The sequence below is a fragment of the Symphalangus syndactylus genome, chromosome 5 (genome assembly GCF_028878055.3).
Source record: "Symphalangus syndactylus isolate Jambi chromosome 5, NHGRI_mSymSyn1-v2.1_pri, whole genome shotgun sequence".
Classification (NCBI taxonomy): domain Eukaryota; kingdom Metazoa; phylum Chordata; class Mammalia; order Primates; family Hylobatidae; genus Symphalangus; species Symphalangus syndactylus.
The window spans coordinates 33,267,029-33,287,473 of NC_072427.2; the positions used below are offsets into that span (position 1 = coordinate 33,267,029).

The window sequence follows — 20,445 nt, forward strand, 5'->3', positions numbered from 1 at the left end:
CAATTCTCGCGCCTTGGCCTCCCAAGTAGCTGGGATTACAAGCGTCAGCCACCATGCCCAGCTAATTGTTGTATTTTTAGTAGAGACAGGATTTCACCATGTTGGCCAGGCTGGTCTCAAACTCCTGACCTCAAGTGATCTGCCTGCCTTGGCCTCCCAAAATGCCAAGATTACAGGCATGAGCCACCATGCCTAGTGTGGATGAAGTTTTAATAAGATTTAATAATGTCCTTTATATCAGAGATGTGGAAGAAGAGGAATAGGATGGGGAAATGAGAGAAGAGCATCTTTTCTGGGGGATTTTTAAAATACATATTTCTACACAATAAAGATTTGTTTTTCAAATAAATAAATTACTCTATAGCACCCTTATATACTGTCAGTTCGATAAGTTGTTAACATCTTTTGGAAGGCATCTGGCATTATAAATCCTTAAAAATACACATACCCTTTGATCAGTTCTATTTCTGAAATTATATGCTAAGAAAACAAAGATTTATAAGACGACTATTTACTACACATTTGTTTTGGATAATTAAAAATAATACTTTAAAACTGGAAAGACAGCTGGGCCCAGTGACTTGCGTCTATAATCAAGGTAGTGCCACACTCCTGCCTGGGCAACAGCACGAAACTCTGTCTCAATAATAATAATAATAATAATATTAATTTTAAAGGAGTCCAAGTGTGGTGGCTCATGCCTGTAATCCCAGCACTTTGAGAGGCCAAGGCAGGCAGATGGATCCCTTGAGGTCCGGAGTTTGAGACCAGCCTGGCCAACCTGGCAAAACCTCATCTCTACTGAAAATACAAAAATTAGCAAGGTGTGGTGGCGGGCACCTGTAATCCCAGCTACTTGGGAGGCTGAGGCAGGACGATCACTTCAACCCAGGAGGTGGAGGTTGCAGTGAGATGAGATCGCGCCACTGCACTCCAGCCTGGGCGACAGAGCAAGACTTTGCCTCAAAAAAAAAAAAAAAAAAAAAAAAAAAAAAAAAAAAAAAAAACATTTTGGTTCAAGGTAACACAGGAAAACAAGATTTTCTATTCACTGGGGAGAATGTTTTGCTTGGAGAAAAAAGTTCACGTTTATTTAGCTTGTATGTTCCCTATGGATAATAAGGAGTCACTGAGGGTTTTAGGAAAGGAACAAATAGCATAAAACCTAAGTTTTAATTATGTTTAGCTGAGCGGTTGTCTTGTGGGATCTAATACTCACTGAAAAAAGCGAGATGTGGCCACCTCCATGGATCCTGCCATGCCTACTTAGAGAGTTCTGACTCTAAGCCTCCGAGGGAGGAAAACCAATACTGGATTTTCTGGAAAAGGAGCCTCTTATTTATTCTCCTGAGCTATAGAATTTATAAGGAACTATATACTGGAAATTACACCTGAAGGCTAGTCACAGGGAAGAAGAGCTAAGAAGTCTACACTTCTGCTTGGAGAGTACAGGACCACTGAGACTACTGGTCCACACTCCCTGGCAACTTCTCCTTTTCAGAATAATGCTGTCTGTGTGGTTTAGGTGTATCTCCCACTGAGTGTCAACAGCAGACGCTAAGTACTATCAAAGTCACATAAACAAGGCAGTAACAAGTGAACCAGACAGGCATCCCCACCTCAGACAGTCCCTTAGCTATTCCCGTCCTGTCAGTCCTGCTCTTCCCATCCTGTCAAGTTGTACATCCCTGTCTCTCACTATCTCAGGTCTCAGTCCTCAATATAGCACTTTTTTTTTTTTTTTTTTTTGAGACAGAATTTCACTCTGTCACCCAGGCTGGAGTGCACGATCTCACTGCAACCTCCACCACCTGAGTTCAAGCAATTCTCGTGCCTCAGGCTCAGCCTCCTGAGTAGCTGGAATTACAGGCACCCGCCACCACGGCCAGCTAATTTTTTGCATTTTTAGTAGAGACGGGTTTTCACCATGTTTGCCTGGCTGGTCTTGAACTCCTGAGCTCAGGTGATCTGCCTGCCTCAGCCTCCCAAAGTGCTGGAATTATAGGCGTGAGGCACTGCGCCCAGCCCTTCATCTTTATATCTTGTGTGGATCAGGGTATCTCCTTTTTTTTGACCTCATTTATCATAGTGCACGTCAGATTATATTTATTGATTGGTAAATACATAAATGAATTAGTACATGAAAAAATAAATGATTATAATACACAGATATTAGATTGAAAAGTTATGAAAGATAAATTTTTTTAAATGCTCAGTTTATTCATGATCTCATCTTTCCTTCGAGTTTTAATAACAGAATTTTCTAAGAGGCATATATGTATGCTGATGTGTGATATGTGTAGAATATCTGTTGAGATGAAAAGTCAGAATAGTTTTTGATCCATAAAGCTTACTGTAGACAAGAACTTAAGTTTGTTATTTTAAAAGGTAAATCAGCTTCTGACTTCTTTATTTTGTTTAACCCTTTCTAACTTCTTTATTTTGTTTAACCACTTTTCCTCTAGCTACCGAGGTCAAAGCTGAGTTAGGCTGTAGACTCCACCTGCTGGGTAAGAATGGGAAGAAGAGCAGAAAACCTAAACTTTGGTTGATGGACTATTTTGCCCAGGCAAAAGCAGGGAATCTATAAGGAATATGAAGACATTCGTCGGGAGAACTCTGTTGGCACTTTGCACTGTTCCATGTAAGTAGGAAATGTTTGGACCAGCAGTTGGTTACCAGGATGATTCTGGCGGGCTCTGGCAACAGCTCCTTCCACCCCTCACTTGCTTAATGGAGACCCTTTCTTGTGTTAGGGAACATCACTCTCACATAAATGGTTTCTCGCATGCAGAAAGAGGTACTTTCTGCTTTGGTGCTTCTTACCAACATCATATACTCTGAAATTTCTGAAGGTTTTTGGTACCAACAGGACAACCCTGTTGGACACATTTTTTTTATATTTTCCCAAAATGCAAGTGTTTTTTAAAAAGGTAGTCTCAAAATAGTCTACTCCCTATTCCTGTTCTCAGTGTGAGTGCTGGTCTGTTCATTTGGGCAGTTTCTCCCCATAACATTTATGGTATAACATTACATCTCGAGGAGGGGTATCTGGTGCATTTAAAATAATCCATAGTTAGTAAGAGAGAAGAGTTGCCTCTTAGGAATTTAACCTCTTGAGATTTTCATTCTACCCAAATCCTATCACAAAACCATCTGGCTAGTTTATAACTCTGGCTCATAACTACTTAGTAACTATATCCTTCCATCCCTTCCTTCTTTCCTCTTCCCCCCTCCCTCCATCCTCCATCTTTCTTTCGTCTTTCTTTCTCTCTCTCTCTTTTTTTTTTTTTTTTTTTTTTGAGACACAGTTTTGCTCTTGTTGCCCAGGCTGGAGTGCAATAGTGCAATCTCAGCTTACTGCAACCTCTGCCTCCTTGGTTCAAGCGATTCTCCTGCCTCAGCCTCCCTAGTAGCTGGGGCTACAGGAGTGTGCCACCACGCCCGGCTAATTTTTTGTATTTTAGTAAAGACGAGGTTTCACCATGTTAGCGAGGCTGCTCTCAAACTCCTGATCTTAGGTGATCCGCCCACCTCGGCCTCCCAAAGTGCTGGGATTACAGGCGTGAGCCACTGTGCCCGGCTGCCCTCTTTGTTTCCTTCTTTTTTTCTTTTTCTTTTTTTTTTCCCTCCTTCCTTCCTTCCTTCCTTTCTTTTCTTTTTCTTTCTTTTCTTTTCTATTTTTGAGACAGAGTCTCTTGCTCTGTCACCCAGGCTGAAATGCAGTGGCACAATCATGGCTCATTGTAGCCTCGAATTCCTAGGCTCAAGTGATCCTCCTACCTCACACTGCTGAGTAGCTGGGACTACAGGCATGCGCCACCATGCTCAGCTAATTTTTTATTTTTTGTAGAGATGGGGTTTTGCCATATTGCCCAGGCTGGTCTCAAACTCTGAGGCTTAAGTGATCCTCCTGCCTTGACCTCCCAAACTGTTGGGATTACAGGCGCGAACCACTGCACCCAATCAGATTATTTCTTACCATGTTGCTCTAATTTCTCTATGTTTTAATTGGCTGCCCCCAGGAATCTCTTTCTCTCCAACTAGTGAGCTCCGTCTGTTGAAAATTATAGAAACTAGGGCTAGGCGCAGTGGCTCACGCCTCTAATCCCAGCACTTTGGGAGCACAAGGTAGGAGGATCACTTGAGTCCAAGAGTTTGAGACCAGCATGGGCAATATATCCAGACCCCATCTCTACAAAATTAAAATACAAAAAAATTAGCCAGGCATGGTGGCACACTCCTGCATTCCTAGCTACTTGGGAGGCTAAGGCAGGAGGATCACTTCAGCACAGGACGTCAAGACCACAGTGAGTTTTGATCATGCCACCGAACTCCAGCCTGGGTAACAGAGTAAGAACCTGTCTAAAAAAAAAAAAAAAAAGAAAAGAAAAGAAAATTAGGGAAGCTATCCTAGTGGGTCCCAGGCTCATATTCCAACTTTACCAAAAATTCCCTCTGTGAGTGACACAAGTTATTTCCCTTCTCAGCACTTCAGTTTTCATCTGTGTAATATGTGACTATTGGACTCTGATATTCACCAACCTTTGTAGCTTAAGTGTTTTAGAAATCCAGGATTCTGTGAGTACCTCTTCTCTCTTGTAACTCCTGTCCAGTGCAGTCAGTGTGCTCTGAATAAGATGCACGGATAGAGTCTTTTAGCAAAGCAAAGAGGGAAAATAATGAGTTGAGGAAAATAATGACACAGGGAAAGTCAGAGAGAAGAGGCACTTGAGAAAGAAGTCAGTCAGAGGAAGAATGCAAAAGAAAATAAGAGGAGAAAAAGGGGACACCGACCATACATCAACAAGGGAAAGTATTCTTTTCTCCCATACAGCTCTGTTTCTTCCCTACCAGCTCCAGATCTGTATTTTTAATTTTTATTTACTCTTTCTCAAGTGCCTCTTCTCTCTGACTTTCCCTGTGTCATTATTTTCCTCAACTCATTATTTTCCCTCTTTGCTTTGCTAAAAGACTCTATCCGTGCATCTTATTCAGAGCACACTGACTGCACTGGACAGGAGTTACAAGAGAGAAGAGGTACTCACAGAATCCTGGATTTCAGTGAGCCAGGGTTGCACCACTGCACTCCAGCCTGGGCTACAGAGCGACAGAGCGAGAGTCCTTCTCAAAAAAAAAAAAAAAAAAAAGGATTTTCTCCTGCAGCTGTGGCCTGGGCATGGCGACTCCCGGCTTTGTGACTCCGGAGGCCACCTTTGAATCATCGAAGCCTCCCATCTTTGAGGGGTTTAGCCCCACTGTTTACAGCAATTCTGAGGGTTTCAAGGAAAAGTTCCTTCGCAAGACCTGCGAGAACCCAGTTGTACCCATAGGTTGCCTGGGCACGGCGGCCGTCCTCACCAACGGCCTCTACTGCTTCCACCAGGGCAACAGCCAGTGCTCACAGCTCATGATGCGCACCTGGATCGCCACCCAGGGCTTCACCGTCGCAGCCCTCTTGCTGGGTCTAGCTGCCACCGCTATGAAGTCTCGACCCTGAGCCCAGGGTCTTGAAAACTCTGCAGAAATCATTCCAAAACCCAGGAGCAACCACTGGCCCTACCGTGGGACTTACTCTCTCCTCTCCTTTGAGAGGTCCCTGTGTCGTTGGGGGAGGAAGTGACCCTTCTGTAACCGTAACTGAAAGATTTTTTCAAAAATCCCAGATTCTGTTGTTTGAATGTAACATACTTCTATTTGTGCCACATCTCCCCTCCACTCCCCTGCTTAATAAACTCTAAAAATAAAAAAAGTAAAAAATTACATTCATACTGTATGTAATCTTTTAGGATTGCTTTTATGAACTAGGCATATTTGTATGGGAAGGGGGAATTTTTTTTTCTTTTTTGAGATGGAGTCTCGCCCTGTCACCCAGGCTGAAGTGCAATGGCACAATGTCGGCTCACTGCAACCTCTGCCTCCCAGATTCAAGCAATTCTCCTGCCTAAGTCTCCCGAGTAGCTGGGATTACAGATGCGTGCCATCACACCCGGCTAATTTTTTGTATCTTTAATAGGGACGGGGTTTCACCATGTTGGCCAGGCTGGTCTCAAACTCCTGACCTCGTGATTCGCCTGCCTTGGCCTCCCAAAGTACTGAGATTACAGGCATGAGCCACCACACCTGGCCAGGAAATTTTTTAAGATACAGGAAAGTACAGAGCATGATCTTGCAAACAACTATGTTCCTACCACAGAGTCAACACTGACTATTGTTAATATTTTGTTATACTTGCTTCATTTTTTTTTTTAAAGAGAGACAAGGTCTCACTCTGTCACCGAGGCTGGAGTGCAGGTGCAGTGGCACTATCATAGCTCACTGCGGCCTCGACATCCTGGGCTCACATGATTTTCTTGCCTTAGCCTCCCTAGTAGCTGGGACTAGAGGCACAGGCTACCATACCTGGCTAATTGTTTTAAAGTTTTTGTAGAGATGGAGTCTTGCTCTGTGGCCCAGGCTGGTCTCAAATTCCTGGGCTCGAATGATCCTCCCACCTCAGCCTTCCAAAGCACTAGGGTTACAGGCATGAGCTACTATGCCTGGCTGTCTTTTTCATTGTTATTATATAAAGGAAAGAATGTATTATAAAGTTGAAATTGCTTCTAATCCTCATCCTTACTTCTATTAGTCATAAGCAGCTACTAGTATGAATATGGTCTCCTTCCTTCCTTCCCTCTTTCTCTCTTTCTTTCTTTCTTCTTTCTTTCTTTCTTTCTTTCTTTCTTTCTTTCTTTCTTTCTTTCTCTCTTTCTTTCTCTCTTTCTCTCTCTCTCTCCTTCCTTCCTTCTTTCCTTCCTTCCTTCCTTTCTTCCTTTTTCAGACAGAGTTTTGTTCTTGTCGCCCAGGCTGGAGTGCAATGGCACGATCTCAGCTCACTGCAACCTCCACCTCCCAGGTTCAAGCTTTTCTCCTGCCTCAGCCTCCCAAGTAGCTGGGATTAGAGTCACTCTAGTGAGTGGTCATGCCCGGCTAATTTTTGTATTTTTAGTAGAGATGGGGTTTCACCATGTTGGCCAGGCTGGTCTCGAACTGCTGACCTCAGGTGATCCACCCGCCTCGGCCTCCCAAAGTCCTGGGATTACAGGCATGAGCCACTGCATCCCGCCTGTCTGTGGTATATTATACTCTATACACTTTGATTTCTATTATTATTATTATTATTATTTTTGAGATGGAGTTTACTTTTATTGCCCAGGATGGAGTGCAATGGCATGATCTCCGCTCACTGCAACCTCCGCCTCCTGAGTTCAAGCAATTCTCCTGCCTCAGCCTCCCAAGTAGATGGAATTACAGGCATGCACCACCACGCCCGGCTAATTTTGCATTTTAGTAGACATAGGGTTTTGCCATGTTGGTCAGGCTGGTCTCAAACTCCCAACCTCAGGTGATCTGCCCACCTCAGCCTCCCAAAGTGCTGGGATTACAGGCGTGAGCCACCACGCCTGGCCTGATTTCTATTATTTCCACATAATTTTTACAACAAATCTGTAAAACGAGGTTTCCATTTACAGATCAGAAAACTAAGAGCCTTGAAATGATTTTCTCAGTGGTAGGTGGTAGTGGTAGGTTAGAACTGGGGAAACAAGCTTACGGTTTGATGTTTACCCACTAGCACTACCTCCTTCAAATCATGATAGTGAAAGAAGCTTTGAAACTACAGATCTCTAACTCCCTTTTATAGGACTGGAAGGGACCTTAATTAAGACCCTTCTATTTACAGAGGAGGAAACTGAAGCCCAGAAATACTAAGAGTTGGCCCAGGTCACACCTTGGTGATTGTGGAAGGACTAAGAGAACAAGCCTGGCTCTGACTCCCGCCCTTTCTCCATCCCACCTCTTACTGCCCCAGCCAGGAGGCTAGATCTCAGAATGCAATCAGAAAAATCCCTCACTGAGAAATATTAAGACTAGAATGCTAAGAAGAAATATTAACAGTTCCATAGAAAATGACAAAAAGTATGCATATATAATTTATGAAAAAACAGAACAAAGTTTTTTTGGAAAGTTTGACTTACCATTGCCAAGTAAGAACTGCAAATTAAAGGAAAAACCATTCGAACTCAGTTGACAATGACTTTTTTTAAGCTAACACTCATTGTTTTGAGGTGTGGGCTTTGCTCTATGACTGAAAGACACTCTTGCAGCTGGTAGAAGTAAAACTATTACAGTCTTTCAAGAAAGCAGTTGAGTATTGTGTATTTAAAATCTTAAAAATATTTAAGGCTTTGATCTAACAATCTGAATTCTAGGGAAGTTTTCAAAGATAATCAGGTATGTGGCCAAAGAATATTACGTGCAACATTATTTATAATATTGAAAAATTGATCATCTTATTATGTCCCAAGTAGAATGGTTTAATAAATCAGTGTAAATTTATATGATGTGATGTTATGCAGCTGTTAAAATCATAGCTTGGAATATTATTTGATAACCTGGAAAAAGGCTTATGATATATTAGGTGAAAAGGAGATTTCAAAACTAAATAATCTGATTTTAAAATTATTAGTAGTAGTGCACTGAGAAACGGGTTGGAAGGGAATCAGTTAGAGGCTACCATTTCTGGATAGTCAGTCTTGGAACATGCCCTGCTCTTAAGGTGTGCACTTTTATTTGTTGCTCAAATAAGCAAATGAATAAATTGTGGGATTATGGATAATTTAAATTTTCTTCTCCATAGGTTTTGGAATTTCCCAAATTTTATGAGAATATTTTTATTGTCATAAAAATTAACCAGGCAGGGTGTGGTGGCTCACGCCTGTAATCCCAGCACTTTGGGAGGCTGAGGTGGGTGGATTGCCTAAGCTCAGGAGTTCGAGACCAGCCTGGGCAACACTGTCAAACCCCGTCTCTACTAAAATACAAAAAAAAATTAGCCAGGTGTGGCAGTGTGCGCCTGTAGTCCCAGCTACTCGGGAGGCTGAGGCAGGAGAATTTCTTGAACCTGTGAGGCAGAGGTTGCAGTGAGCCAAGATTGCGTCACTGCACTCCAGCCTGGGCAACAGAGCAAGACTCCATCTCAGAAAAAAACAGGCTGGGCACAGTGGCTCACGCCTGTAATACCAGGACTGCGGGAGGCTGAGGCAGGCGGATCACCTGAGGTTGGGGGTTCAAGACCAGCCTGACCAACATGAAGAAACCCTGTCTCTATTTTAAAAATACAAAATTAGCCAGGCGTGGTGGTGCATGCCTGTAATCCCAGCTACTCAGGAGGCTGAGGCAGGAGAATCACTTGAACCTAGGAGGTGGAGGTTGCAGTGAGCTGAGATCGCACCATTGCACTCCAGCCTGGGCAACAAGAGTCAAACTCCATCTCAAAAAAAAGAAAAACCAAAAAAAAAAAAAAAAAAATTATGAAAACTTACAGCATGTTGACACTAACTGAACAAGATAGAAAAAAAAACTAGAATTTTTGTTCAATATCCTTCATTTTTACCACTTTCCAAAAGTTTAGAATACTGAAACTCAACATTGGCTTATTTCCTTTTCATGGAGGGGCTGGATGGATTCTTTAAAGCTGCCAAATCTTTTGTCATTTCTGGACTTCAGTTCCCTCCTTTGTAAATAGAAGGAATTTAATTAAGGTCTCTTCTAGCCTTAAAAAAGGTAGTTATAAATTCATTCCTCCTCAGTGATCCTGGTTGATAGAATTCTTCCTTTATCAAAAGCCTCTGCTAAAGAGCACCCTCAAAGTTAAAGTCATTGTAAAAAAAACTCTCCCCGGTTTTGCAGAGACATTTTTGTTTTGCTGCATGACTTTCAGACAAGCACTAGACTTGTGTCATTTCCATATGAACAGACACATGTTTTCCGGAGGGCAGGCTGTAGTTAGGGCTGTGTCTGTGCTACTGTGTCTCTGCATAACCCAACGGGCTTGCATGAGAATAGGATTTTTCATCTCATTTCCATTGGTTTCATACATTAAGCAAGTCAATTCGCATGTGCTACAGGTCACAGTGGGAACTCTCCATATAAGGCTATAGGTGGTTCAGCTCAACCCATTTCTTATTTCTGAAAACAACTTGAAGCATGCAGCCTATGGCTGGAAGGCAATTGAGTTATATTTATAGAAGGGCAGCTTGATCTCTTTGCGTGATATCCTGTCTTTAGAAAGTGAAAAATAAGTTGCTATGTGTCATCATCGGGTATAGGCAACTAGATGCAGAAATTTAAAAAGAACAGATCTCTTTACTGAGACCCAAATATGTCCCCTGACATCACCCCTCCAAAGTGCACCACCTCCAGTGAGTCTCTCTGTCATGCCCAGCCAGTGGACAGCCAGCCCCCACCATTCCTCCAGCACTCCCGTGGCCAAGCATGGGGGTGCTGTGCTGGCAGCCTGTGGCCTGACATCTCTACCAGTCTTCCTGTCCCTCGTATGACAGGGAATGTGTCCTCTGCTGGCTGTGTTCTTTGTGGAGCTCAGGGGAGGGAAAGGGCCAAGCCATTTCTCTGGTGCTTTTGGGAGCAGTGAAAAGGCCACACCCTTTTCAAGGGACACTTTTCCTGGAAAGCCCCTGGATCTTAGCTGGCTGTTATCCTGTGAAGCCGGCTCTGGCCACTAGGGGCAGGGCCATGAACTCAGCCTCGAGGAGCCTTCAGGGCAGCCGGCACTCTGGAGGGACAGACAGAACAGGCCACCAGGTGCAGACAGGAGAAGGAGGCAGGGGGACGGAACGGAAGACGCCTGGGGTGGATGGCAGTCAGTGCCCTTGGGTGCTGGCATCTGTCTTCCCAGCCACCGCTAGATCAGGCTTCTGAGCCTGTTGGCTGTCAGGGCTAGACTGTGCCCCATAGGCGCCATGGCAGTCCCCATGAAATCCACCAGGTGTCACTAGGCAGCATAAAGGTAACAGGCCTGGAAGGTCCCCAACAGCCCAGCCGGACATGCTCAGGTGACTCTGGGGCTCCTCATTCAGTGGCACAAACTCCAGGACCCAGTGAGGGAAACGGGAACCCACCAGGCTGAGCAGTATGGCTAAATCCATTTATTCCAAAATCAAAAGCAAAATAAACAGGAGTCGCATCACCAGGGAGCCACAACCCCATCCCTGCCTCCTTCCTCTGTCCTATGCTAGCAATAAATACGTTTCCCAGATGCAAATAATGATTAGAACCTCCTCCCCATATGCCAGCTCCAACCTCCACTAGGTACAATACAGGGGGCAGCCCTACCCCCCGGAATATACAAAATGTTACACAGATACTATATGTACACTGGGGAAGGGGGTCCACCCCAGCAGCCCGTGCCCTCGCCTGCTCTACAGTTAGCCCCACTGTCCCGCCTCAGCTGCCTCTCTGAAGAAGAAGATGGGAGCCCCCTGAGGGAAAGTTGCTTTGGTGAGAGTAGGGAGGCCATCAGGCCTCCTCCAAACAAACCAGCTCCACCAGCCTCTGGCTCTTCAGTAACAATCATCATCATCCAGAAATTGAAGGACTCAGCCCTGGTCAAGGTGGCAAAGGGTCTGTTTTTCTCCCCCCATTAGACAGGGGTCTTGTCTTGCTACCCTAATGGTAAAGGGGTGACTGGGAAGGGGTAGTAGGGACATGGTGGGGGAGGAGACTCCAGACCCACTTCTTCAGGCTTATGCTGACAGGGGCCTGCTTTTATTTATTTTTATTTATATCCCGTGACTTTTTTTTTAATCTCATAACTTCTTTTTCATAACTTTTAAAATAACTTTTCATACAACTTTTTTCTACTTTTTTTGACACACTTTTCCACATTTTTTATCCCATAACTCTTTTATCCCATAACTGTTTGTTCTTTTAATAAACACACTTATATAGTTACAATTTTGTAAAAATAAAAACAGATTATCTCATGCCAAGCGTGCCCATTATTTGCACGCTATAGTATTTAATACTATAGTTTTCAAGACACACAAAATTTTAAGGCAAAAACAGCACTTTGCAACAATTTAATAATTACATTACAGTAACATCACAGCAGTCAACAATGCCACTTTAGGCAAAAGTCAGTATTTCCATTATACATTCTGTTTGTAAGAATTCATAAATAGGTAAAAGTCATTCTAAGAAAACTTGGCAAATAAAGCTTTGGACTGGAATTGGCATTTCTTTCTTTACTTTTCCTTCCCCTGGTTTCTTTCTTTTAAACTACAGTATTCATATTTAAAATGTTTTAACTTATTTCAAAACATTAAGATAGCAGTTACATTTTTGAATAATTATTTTAAAATGACTAAGATAAAGTTTTAGAGAAATTATATTATGGATAGGGCTGATTTACATTTTCACATTTTCAAAAAATTAGCTTTGGTTTTAGAACTGATTTTTTTCATTTCGAGAAAACCTATCAGGTTTAATCAAATACTTTAAAAATAATTATCATATATTGCAGTCTTTAGATAGGTATTTTGATTCTTTACTTCCTACAGAAATTCACATTTATTCAGTTAAACTCACATTTTAAAATTCTGTTTCTGATGATCTCTAACCTTCTAATGTTGCCTTCCAAGCAAATTGAAAGCTGCCTTATACTGAATGAGGAAGAGAACAAATACTTGGCTGAATGAGGTATTGCAAAAAACTGCATGCACTTTGAAGAAAGACTTAAGTTACTGTCACACGATTTCCATTCTTTTTAGTTTTTTGTTAAATATATGACAAAATACCTACACAAAGAGTGGTATTTCAGTTAATATAGTACATTTATTTTCCAGACTGACATTCAGCTTAAATATGCCAGTGCGTGATTTAATCCATAGGTACCTGATGAACACATTATTGTCAGATTGGTTACAGATGCTGAACTCTATCTGACGGTCATTCCTAGTCATTTATATGTGTCAGGGTAAAAGTGAAGTGATTTGAACTATAAAAATACCTTTGAAATAATTTATCAATGTATTAGGTAAACCCAGTTTCAGAATGATAAAGAAAAACTGTTAGACCAAATAATGTGGCTAATTAACAGTGGTAGGATTTCTAGCCCAAGGGTTTAAAATGGACTTAAAGTAACTGTCTTTAAACTGAACTCAAAGAATGCAAAAGCGGCAAGTTCAGAAAATAAAAGGCAAGAGCAGGACCTTAAGTCCATTTTAAACCCTCGGGCTGGAAATCCTGCCACTGTTAAGTAGCCACATTATTTGGTCTAACAGTTTTTCTTTATCATTCTGAAACTGAGTTTATCTAATATATTGATAAATTCATACAATTTGGAAGAGTCAGTTGAAGTCACAAGGACTTAATATTTGTACTCTTTCAGTGAATGCAGGCACATCTGTTATTCCATCTGTAAAACTGTACTATTGCTCTCCTATTAATGTCATATTTATAAAAGCATCATGAGGATGCCAAATGCTAAAAATGGAGATGGTCTAGTAACTAGAAATGCCCACCCCAGGGAGCGCACATACATCTCTCCCTGCATCCTAATAATGTGATGTATTTTGGAACACAGACATTAGAACTTCATGAGGTTTTAGCTGTTGATTCTTTCCCAAGCATCTTAAAGTCATGATTTAGGCAATGTATGACTGAAATAATTCATTCATCATGTATAGGCACACTAACATAAATATGGCACAAAATATGCCTCTAACTGAAACCAAGAGGTATAAAAACATATTTCACTCTTTGTGAAGAACTTTGTGAGGAAACATAACTCTGTGATTGTATAGACACTTTTCCTCGTAATACTTTGACATTCACAAACATTAGATTGCATTGTGGCTTGTAAACATTTTAAGTTGCATAAACTTCGCCTTGATTTTCATATGTAGTATAGTACTGTCTACTAAAACTCCTTTTTGTTTCAACTAAGTACTCTCACATATATTGGTTTATAATAATGGTTGTTATTATTTTTAAAGTGTTTTCCATTCAAAGAAAAGAAGTAAATTCCTATGTCAGAGTAACCAATGTGGCTGACGAATAGGTATGAGCCAGAGAGGTCTAGATGGTAAAAACCAATCTTCTAGCCTCAAAGAAGCTCCATGAACATAGAGGAAAGCCAAGTGTCACACAGCTTTCCTTCACTCGAATTCATTCTTGACTAGAGCCTGTATGCCTCTTCCAGGGACATTTAAGCTCTTAAAGGATTTCTTACAATCTTTACTAAATACATTAAGAAGAATGCCAACCAGTGCCCTTTTGTGGACTGGGACATATACTCATGTGATTAAAACAGGTAACATGAACTCTGACTTTAAAATGTATTGTAGATATAAACGCTCTAAGCTAGAAAAGGTTTTCCACATCCACAGTCAATGATGGGAGCCTTTCATTCCTCAGAAATAATCCCTTTTCAGGTCATCGAGAAAGGGTACAACTGCTGCAGCTCATGATGCAATATCCTCATGAGCCCAGAGCACATACAAATCCTAAGGGAACTACCATAGTACAGCGCTCATTCTTGGCACCAGAACAAATGAAACACTCTATCCTGCACACACCTGCCAGAGCAGGCCACTTTCCTCTTCCGTGAGATTTAAAAAGCTCCCCAAAATGTTATTATTCCCATCCCCAATACACAGAAAATAGGAGAAAGGCTGTTTCCAGTTCTCAGCCTTTAAACAACTCTAAAGGTCAGTACTCACAGTGGCATATTACAAAGTAATAAACGACGCGCACTTGAGGGCAAGCCACATATTGAGCTAATGAAGAGCTCACTGTGGTTAAGATTCAATCAAATGTAATAGCAGAATATAAGCAAATTTTATCTGAATTCTGTAATGAATATACATGCTGCAATAACATTAAAAAAGCATGGCAGCCTGTTCCAAACCAGTAAGAATAGTTTTGTGCAAATAGTGGGTCTTTGTGTGTTTGAATTCCCACCACCTAAGGGCAAACTCGATCTGCGTGCTAATGACCTACAATTATCAAATTAAAAACAAAAATGCTAAAGGATGCCAGAGTGAACATCAGGGAAAGACCAACTCTCCCTTAACTTTTTACAAATAAATTTAAACGGTAAATTAGAAACACAAATAAATGTGAGTGGCTCTAACATTCAAATGGAGTAAATGAATTGTGTAGGAGATTAACCCCATCACTTTTTGTTGTTGTTTTTAAATTTCTTGACCAGCTCTTAGATGATGATGATGTTTGTCTCCCTGTTCTTGGCTGCCCGGTAAAAGAATGGCACGCAGGGTTTGCTAGGCAAGCCTGGGTGCTCCTGGGTGTCCTGCATTACAGGAAGCAGCTTCACGATCTGCTGTGCAGTGGGGTTGTCATGGGGAGAACCCTCCCTGGCCGCTCCTGGTGCAGGCTCCACGCTGTCGTCCAGGCTCACCTCATAAAAATCTTTGGAGAGAAGGAGGCGGGTGTCTGAGCACAATGCAAACCTCCCCTGCTCCTGCCTTCCCACCCCGCCCGTGGGCTCCACTCGCCATCCTGCTCACCGGCAGCCCCAAGTTCCTGGGGGGCTGGGGCCCCTGGAGCGGGCTCATCAGCAGGGTTCTGGGCAGCGGTGAGGAATTTGCCATGACTCTCGTGGTTGCCCACAAGGGGCAACACCAGATCTTGCAGCTCCAGCAGCTCCAGCAGCTTCACCTGAAGGGAGGGGTGCTCAGCTCCCACCCTGGAGCCTGCGCCAGCACCCATGCCGACCCCCACCCCCGCAGAGATGTTGCACGCCCTACCTTGATCTCCTTGTTCCAGGCCAGCCTGATGACATCCTCCATCTGCTGGTGCCGCGTGTTTGGCACTGCCCCCTGGCTTTCATATACGGTGAAGGACTCTCCTGCGAGAGGACACGGCTCAGACACTAGGGTCCCTCCGATGGCCCTGCAGCTCCCCGTGCCCTGGCCTCCCACTCACTCATGCCATCTGTCGCTCCAGAGGGCTGGATGACTTCAAGCTCTAGTTTCTCCACCTGCTCCTTCCCGTCCGCCTTCTCCTTCAGGAGGTCCATAAAGCTGCTCTGGAGCCAAAATAATGGGGTCACATCTTGGGAGTGACCTGTTGTGCCCCGCCCCCACTTTTCTAGGCCCATGCCAGGACTCGCTCACCTTCACCTTCTCCATGGCCTCCTTCAGGGCCCGGTAGCTCTCCCCACACACAAACTCACCCCCAGTCCTCCCTGGGGCCGGGGCCTCTGCCTCTGGCTCCTTCCAGGCCAAGGCCACCAGATGAGCCAGGTGCAGGCAGCACAGCCTTCGCACCTTCCACTGCCCATATAGCCGTGCCTGCTCCTCCTGGGAACTGGCTCCAGCGGAGTTGAAAAATGCCACTTGAAGGCAAGAGGTGAGTATTCTTGTAGGGGCATAGACAGAACAAATGAGGCAGGGAGGTGAAGCACAGCCCCTTCCCTTGGGGCCTCAGAGAGTGCACCTGTTGGTCACAGGTGACAAGGTGTCTGACCACTGGCTCCCAGAAGGGGTGAGGGGCCAGAGAAATCCGAAGGCGGGAAAACCAAGAGCATAAGGGGGTCTGGGAGGGACCACAGAGGAAGGTGGCAAAGTGGGGCAGGGAAAGTCAGGCTCACCGTGGCCTCCCGGCTCTCCAGGTCCTCCGGGATGTTTGGCGTGGGCCGAGGCGCCTCCTCCTCCTCACTGTCCAGATGTTCTCCATCTCCTGTAGGGAGGTGGCCAGAGGGGTCCTCAGACAACCCAACAAAGGTGGTACTGTGGGCCCACCTCTGTCCCCACCCTCACTGTGTAACCCTGAGCCAGACCCTCCCCAAAGGGGAATGAGCTGCTGTTATTTTTCCTTTTAAGAACCAAGATCTTGCTATATTGCCCAGGCACAGTCCCACTACCAGTCGGTGCGGGAGTCCTGACCTGCTCCCTTTCTGATCTGGGCCAGTTCATTCATCCTTAGGCAACCTGGTGGCCCCCTGCTCCCAGGAGGTCACCATATTGATGCCGAACTTAGTGCAGACACCCGGTTGGCATAACTACCAGCTGTTCTAAAGGTCTCTTCCAACCCTTCAATCCTATGCTGCTAACAGTCCCCCATTCCTCGTGGGCTCTCTCCTCTTCCTCTGAGTGGTCTCCTGTACCTTCTCCAGGGAGAGCCATGAGGCTCAACTGGGTCTCCAGCAGTTGGTTCCGCTGGCTGGCAGCTTCTAGGTGCTCCTAAGGGGACAAGAAGCAGAGTGAGAAGGCACAGAGGTTGCCAGGTCATCCCCCTCGGGGCCCCGTCCTCAGCAACTCCCTCCCCTGGGTCTCCTGCAACTTTTGGCGGGCCATCTCAGCCACTGCTTTGCCCCAAGCTTCCTGCTGCTGCAGCTGGTCCACAAGCTGGGTCTGCAGCAGTAACTGCCTGTGCAGCGCCTCCTTCTCAGAGGTCAGCTGCTGATAGGTGGCCACGTACTGCTGCAGGTGACCCAGGTACTAGTCTCGCTGCTGCTGCTGCAGACTCTGAGACTCTTGGCTCTTCAGCTCCACCTGCAGGAAGACCCTGGGCATGAGGGCACGTGGTGGCTGGCTTCCAGATTCTGGGACCATTAATAGGGTAGCAAGGGCACTGTGGGGCTCTGTCACCTGCCCAGGACCCTGGCCCCTTGCTCCAGGCCTAAGAGGCTTCCTCCCTTGCCTAGAACCCCATACCTCCTTCCCCAGCCTCAAATCTCATGTCCTTCTTCCCACCGTTTAAACTGTAGGCCACAGACTGGTGGAAAAGCAGAGGGAGCCAACCACCATCTGCTAAGTGTGCTACATGCCTAATGCTTTCCATGTATTCTCTCATTCAATCCTCAGCACCTCTGCAAGGAAAATGCTAACTTCCTTTTGAAGTTACAGAAACAGAGACTAAGAGATGAACAGTAGTTGAACGGTGACCAGCGGAACCCAGGCCAGAATCCAGTTTGAATCTAAGGAGGCTTTTTTGTTTTGTTTTGAGACAGTGTCACTCTGTGTCCCAGGCTGGAGTGCAGTGGTGCAATCTCAGCTCACTGCAACCTCCACCACCTGGGCTCAAGCGATTCTTATACCTCAGCCTCCTGAGTAGCTGGGATTACAGGCATGCGCCACCATGCCTGGCTAATTTTTTGTTGTTGTTGTAATTTTAGTAGAGGTGAGGTTTCGCTATGTTGGCCAGGCTGGTCTCAAACTCCTGACCTCAAGTGATTCTCCTGCCTCAGCCTCCCAAAGTGCTGGGATTACAGGTGCGAGCCACCATGCCCAGATAAGGAGCCTCTTGTACCACTGTCTCTTCCCCTATGACTGGGGGGCTCCATGCCTCTAACTGGGATGATGATGTCCAGATCTGGGAGGAGCCCAGGGCTACCCACCTCTAAAAGTCAGAGGGCAGGAAGCAAGAAACAGTCATAGGGCTGCCCTGGAGGGTGCTGGGGTCACCTGCCCCCCAGCTAGAGCTGCCTTTGGCCTGGCACCTCCCCTCCCCAGAGGCTGGTGCCCGCCTCCCAGCCCTTCTTGGATGGGGTGGAGGTTACCATCTCCTTCACCTTGTCTAGCTTCTCCTGCAGCTTCTTTACTCCCTGCTCTAAATGCAGTGCGCTCTTGTTCTCGTTGTTCTGCACAGAGAGAAGTAATCAGTGGCGACCCACTGCAGCTGGAGACACCAGAACTTGGTGTCTGCCTCCCATGTCACCGGGAAGGGTGGAGACAGGTTCGAAAAATCATCCCTTCTCCCCCACAGCCATCAGAGCAGGGCCTGATGAGCTGTAGCTCACAGGTGCCTTTAGAAGTACCATTTCATGTGAGGGCTACACTGCCCCATTTTACAGGTGGGGAAACAAAGGCCTGGAGGGACAGGGATGAGGGCAGGCTCCCCAGGTGGGGCAACCCACCAGATCCTCGAAGCCGCGCTGTGGCTCGGCCAGCTGCTTGTCGAGCTTGCGGTTCTGGGAGAGCGCGAGTCTCTCCTCCCGCTTTCGCAGCCTCTCCTCCTGCTTCTGTAGCCTCTCGTCCTTCTCCCATAGCCTCTCTTCCTGGACCCACAGCCTTTCCTCCTGCTTTCGCAGCCTCTCCTCCTCCTTTCGCAGCCTCTCCTCCTCCTTTCGCAGCCTCTCCTCCTCCTTTCGCAGCCTCTGCTCCTGCTTTCGCAGCCTCTCGCCCTGCTCCCGTAGCATTTCCTTTTGTTGACACAGTCTCTCCTGCTCCCGCGCCCTCTGCTCCTCCTGCTCTCGGAGCCTCTGCTCCTGCTCCTGGAGCCTCTGCTTTTGTTCCTTGCTCAGGAGACTCAAGGCCTGATTGTTTTGCACCTGGGATTGGAGCTTTCCCTCCAGACCCTCCACCTCCTTCCTCAGCTGTTTGGCCTCATCTTGTAGCTGCTCCACCACAGAGGTCACTGCTGGGGGCGCCAGGGATGGGGGCTCAGCTGAGAAACGAAGCAGACAATAAGGGCCTCTGGATTCCCCACCCCCCTACCCACCCACCCCTCAAAAAAAAAGCCCTCCTCTTGATGCACAGCTCCTCTCAGGGTTCCCAAACTTGGCCTCACTGCTAATGATTCCTCGCACCCGATGGTAGCCAATTTCCAAGCCACTTTCACATAGAGAGCACTGTGGGTGGCTGACAACGGGCACTCCTTCCTCTTTGCTGATGGGGACCCTGAGGCTTATGGAGATGACAAAACTTGCCATCTCCTGGCACAGACCTCTTTCCCTCTGCCTCAAAGCCCTTCCATCCATTCACCTCCCTGGGGCATTCTAAGCCACCCCCACAGACCTCTGATGCCAGTCCTGCTCCCAGGTCACACCAGCACCATCTTACCCATCTGATTTTGGAGGCCGGACAAGCTCCTCTCCAGCTCCTGTATCCCATGTATGTCATGCTTCTTCTCCTCCTTCAATAGGAGAGTCTGCCCAAAGCACAGGGGAAAGGGCCCTGGAGAGAGGGGCTGGTGGCTGGACAGGCTACCATCTCCCTCTCTGCCCCCATCTCCACAAAGCCCAGACCCATGACCACCTCTGGCTGTACTATTCCCATTTTACAGATGCCCAGAAAGATTCAGTGACCTATCTAAGGTGGGGGGCTGAAGGGTCAGGTCTCACCTCCACCAACACTTTTCTCATCCTCTCCTGCCACCGGGCCCTCTCTGCTTTTATACAATGAGCATACTCCGCTCTTTGTAGATGGACTTGTTTAAGTGACTCTGTCACCTGCAAGAAATGGGCACAGAAGTTAGGAAGGGCTGTCACTGGTCCTCACCTGCTCCTGGCCACCTGGGGTCATCTTCCTTCCACATCCCTCCCTCTGCAAAGCCTCACCTGTGTTACATGGGCATTCAGCAGCGCCCGCTCCTTTATGGTCTGCTGTAACTGCCGCTGGAGGATCGCTTCACTGCAGCTCAAGGACTGGATGGTGAAGAGTGAGAAGTTTCGATCTGGGGAGCCCAGGCAGTGCCCCTTAAAAGGGCTAGGGCTAGGCTCAATATACAACTCGGTTAGTAAAGATCAAGGCATTTCCAAGCCCATGGCCTGGTTATTAAAAGAACTCAGTAAAGTTGGAAGGGACAGGGAAAGAGATCGAATTTACAGCTGGCTAACAGAGGCCCAGAGAGATCAGATAA

The 20,445-nt window shown here is 45.8% G+C and overlaps 2 protein-coding genes across 2 annotated transcripts in view; one reads left to right on the forward strand and one right to left on the reverse strand.

The window, feature by feature from the left end:
* Positions 1 to 5,068: 5,068 nt before the first annotated feature.
* HIGD2B (HIG1 hypoxia inducible domain family member 2B) lies at positions 5,069 to 5,760 on the forward strand. Its single transcript, XM_055277883.2, has one exon. The coding sequence runs from the start codon at positions 5,180 to 5,182 to the stop codon at positions 5,498 to 5,500; it is 321 nt and encodes a 106-aa protein (XP_055133858.2). The 5' UTR covers positions 5,069 to 5,179; the 3' UTR covers positions 5,501 to 5,760.
* A 6,143-nt stretch (positions 5,761 to 11,903) lies between these two features.
* Positions 11,904 to 20,445, reverse strand: part of GOLGA6B (golgin A6 family member B) — a 30,960-nt gene continuing 22,418 nt past the window's right edge. The window contains 11 exon segments of the mRNA XM_063640176.1: positions 11,904 to 15,270; positions 15,357 to 15,513; positions 15,609 to 15,709; positions 15,787 to 15,889; positions 16,454 to 16,542; positions 16,970 to 17,045; positions 18,377 to 18,445; positions 18,722 to 19,251; positions 19,647 to 19,734; positions 19,928 to 20,035; positions 20,144 to 20,230. Coding sequence (XP_063496246.1) covers positions 15,056 to 15,270; positions 15,357 to 15,513; positions 15,609 to 15,709; positions 15,787 to 15,889; positions 16,454 to 16,542; positions 16,970 to 17,045; positions 18,377 to 18,445; positions 18,722 to 19,251; positions 19,647 to 19,734; positions 19,928 to 20,035; positions 20,144 to 20,230 — 1,623 coding nt within the window. The 3' untranslated portion in view covers positions 11,904 to 15,055.